Source organism: Olea europaea, chromosome 10, assembly GCF_002742605.1.
Source record: "Olea europaea var. sylvestris chromosome 10, O_europaea_v1, whole genome shotgun sequence".
Taxonomy (NCBI): domain Eukaryota; kingdom Viridiplantae; phylum Streptophyta; class Magnoliopsida; order Lamiales; family Oleaceae; genus Olea; species Olea europaea.
In genome coordinates this window covers 28,116,762-28,119,494 of record NC_036246.1, presented here as the reverse complement: position 1 = coordinate 28,119,494, position 2,733 = coordinate 28,116,762, and the positions used below count along the sequence as shown (strand labels likewise).

Genomic DNA, 2,733 nt, shown 5'->3' with positions numbered 1-2,733 from the left:
ACTCCCTGCAAGCTGAATGTCGGATTGGAGTAGATGTGAAGCTTTGATTGAAAGAATTCAAAAAGTGGTCAAGGGAGACTTTTGATAAAGATGTTAGCAACCTGTAGGTAAGATGGGACGAACTGAGTGTGAAGTTTGCTAGAGACAAAAAGTTACTAAAGAAAGTGGTAGTCTAATTCAACATGCTCAGTCCATTTGTGAGAAACAGGATTGGAGCTCAGAAATATGGCACTTTTATTGTCACATAAAAGAAGGGGCTGCTATGGAAGTGACATCTGTAAGTCTTGAAGAAGTTGTGTAATCCAAAGAAGCTTAAAAGCAGCATGAGCAAGGGCACGATATTTAGATTCACAGTTAGAACGAGAGACTGTGGGTTGCTTCTTAGCACACCAAGAAACCAAATTCTCTCCAATATAGATGGAGTAACCAGAGGTAGATCAACAAGTATCAGGGCATCTAACCCAATTAGTATCAGAGTAAGCAATGAGAGCACCAGGAGTAGTAGATGTGTGAAAAGTGAGGCCAAAATGAAGGGTGCCCTTGATATAGCGAAGGATACGCTTAACTGAAAGAAAGTGGTCGATTGTTGTAGCGTATAGAAATTGACTGACAGAATTGATAGTATGAGCAATATCTGGACGTGTGCTAGTCAAGTATTGTAGGGCGCTAACTAGAGATCTGTAAAGAGTAGGATTGGAGAACAGATGACCTTCTGCAGGCAAGTGCTGAGAAACAACCATAGGAATATGCACTAGTTTATTGTCAAGCAACTGAGCTCGAGTAAGAATATCCCGTGCATATTTTAGCTGACTAATAAAAAGGCCATCTTTAATTGTCGAAGCTTCAAGACCAAGGAAGTAGCTAAGATGACCCAAATCCTTAGTGGCAAACTCAAAATTGAGTTTGCAAGGGAATTTGTCGATGAGAGATGAGTTGTAGCCAGTGATAATAATATCATCAACATATAGGAGCAAATATATGATTATCAGAGTGCTTGTGGAAGACAAATAGTGAAGTGTCAACCCGACTACAATGAAATCCAAGCTGAATAAGGAAGGAGCTGAAGCATTGGAACCAAGCACGAGGTGCTTGCTTTAGACCATAGAGAGCTTTCTTCAATTGACAGACATGATTAGGAAAGCGAAGATCAATATATCCTGGAGGCTGCTCTATATAGACATGCTCAATAAGAGTGCCATTTAGAAACAGTGGAAGCATTAATAACAGGACTAAAGATATCATTGTAGTTGAGACTAAGCACTTGTGTATAGCCCTTGGCAACAAGACGAGCTTTGAAACGCTCGATAGATCCATCAGACTAATATTTGATTCTGAACACCCATTTGGAGCCAACAATGTTAGTGTTAGGAGGCCTAGGAACCAAAATCTAGATACGGTTATTTTGTAAGGCTTGCATTTTTTCATCCATGGTAGCAAGCCAATCAGGATTCCTTGTAGCAGATTTGAAACTTTTAGGCTCAGTAGAGGCAAAAAGAGCACAAAGAAGACTAGAGGAGCCTAAGATGCCAATGTTTGCTTGATGATGAGCTTTGAAAACACTAGCCTTGGCTCATGTGATCATAGGGTGAGAGCCTAATGGAGATGCTGGAGCTGGAGCTAGAGTGAGATCGTGAACTTGAGGAGCAGTGTTAGACTCAACAGGAGATGATCTAGGGGCTAAGTGTACCAAAGTAGAACCTGCATTAGAGTCAGTAACCTGCACAGACTCATCCATTATATCAGTATAGATAATATGTGGATGTAGTAATAGGAGAAAAATGATGCTCAAGGGAAGATGCTTTTGCATGGGAAGAGTTGGGCTCCAAAAAATTGGTAAATTGGAGAGTGAGAGGTTTCTAATGAAGGAAAGTGATGTTCATCAAATTATGCATGTCGAGTGATGTATAGTCCAAAGGTTGTGGGATTAAGGTAACGAAACCCTTTATAGAAAGGACTATATCCCAAAAAATTGAATGGGATGCTACGAGGGGAAAATTTGTCAGACATGAAATCTCGTAAACAAAAAAAAAACACGACAACCAAAGGGATGAAAATTTTCATAATTCGGAGGTGAACCATAAAGAAGTTCAAAAGTGGATTTACTTCCAAGAAGTGGTGTGGGCAAGCGATTGATGTTGTAGACTGCAGTGCTGAAGGAGTTAACCCAAAAGCGGAGAAAGATGAGAGTGAAAAAGGAAAGCAAGGCCAATCTCAATCACATGACGATGTTTCCTTTCGGCACGACCATTTTGAGGAGGTGTGTATGGGCAAGATAATTGATGATGGATGCCAGAGTTACGGAGGTGTGACTGGAAACGATTGCTAGTAAATTCTCTGCCGCATCACTTTGAAAATTTTTTATGCATGCAGAATACTGATTTTCCACAAATTTTTGAAATTGAAGAAAAATATTGTAAAAATTAGATTTCAAAGGGTATAGGTATAGCCAAATGAAACGAGAAAAATCATAGACAAAGATAACATAGTAAAAAAAACCTGAAGTGGATTTAATGGGGATGGGCCCCATATGTCACAATGAATTAAATCCAACACATTGGAGGATCATTTTTCATTACGCGAATAAGGCAAACGATGATTTTTTGCAATCTGACATGTGTTACAAAGTGTTGGAGAAGGCAATAAAGATGTAAAATAAAGATGACCTTTTTTTATTTAAAAGAGAAATAATGGAATGATTCACATGTCCAAGGCGAGCATGCCATAAATCATACG

The 2,733-nt window shown here is 39.3% G+C and overlaps 1 protein-coding gene across 1 annotated transcript; it reads right to left on the bottom strand.

Annotated features, from left to right (window-relative positions):
* Nucleotides 1-260: 260 nt before the first annotated feature.
* On the bottom strand, nt 261-1,314 carry LOC111400486 (uncharacterized mitochondrial protein AtMg00810-like). The gene is made up of 3 exons (XM_023027900.1): nt 1,076-1,314; nt 462-993; nt 261-377 (listed from the first exon to the last, which is right to left on the bottom strand). Exons 1-3 carry the CDS (start codon nt 1,312-1,314, stop codon nt 261-263), a joined length of 888 nt encoding a protein of 295 aa, XP_022883668.1.
* Nucleotides 1,315-2,733: the final 1,419 nt, after the last annotated feature.

Bases quoted from the DNA above. Each gene is read 5' to 3' on its own strand.
- LOC111400486 (XM_023027900.1), bottom strand. From the start codon at position 1,314: ATGGATCTATCGAGCGTTTCAAAGCTCGTCTTGTTGCCAAGGGCTATA. The intron at 994-1,075 runs GTTCCAATGCTT...GTCTTCCACAAG, and splicing joins AAGCAAGCACCTCGTGCTTG to CACTCTGATAATCATATATT. The intron at 378-461 runs GTTAGATGCCCT...TGTGCTAAGAAG, and splicing joins CTTACTCTGATACTAATTGG to CAACCCACAGTCTCTCGTTC.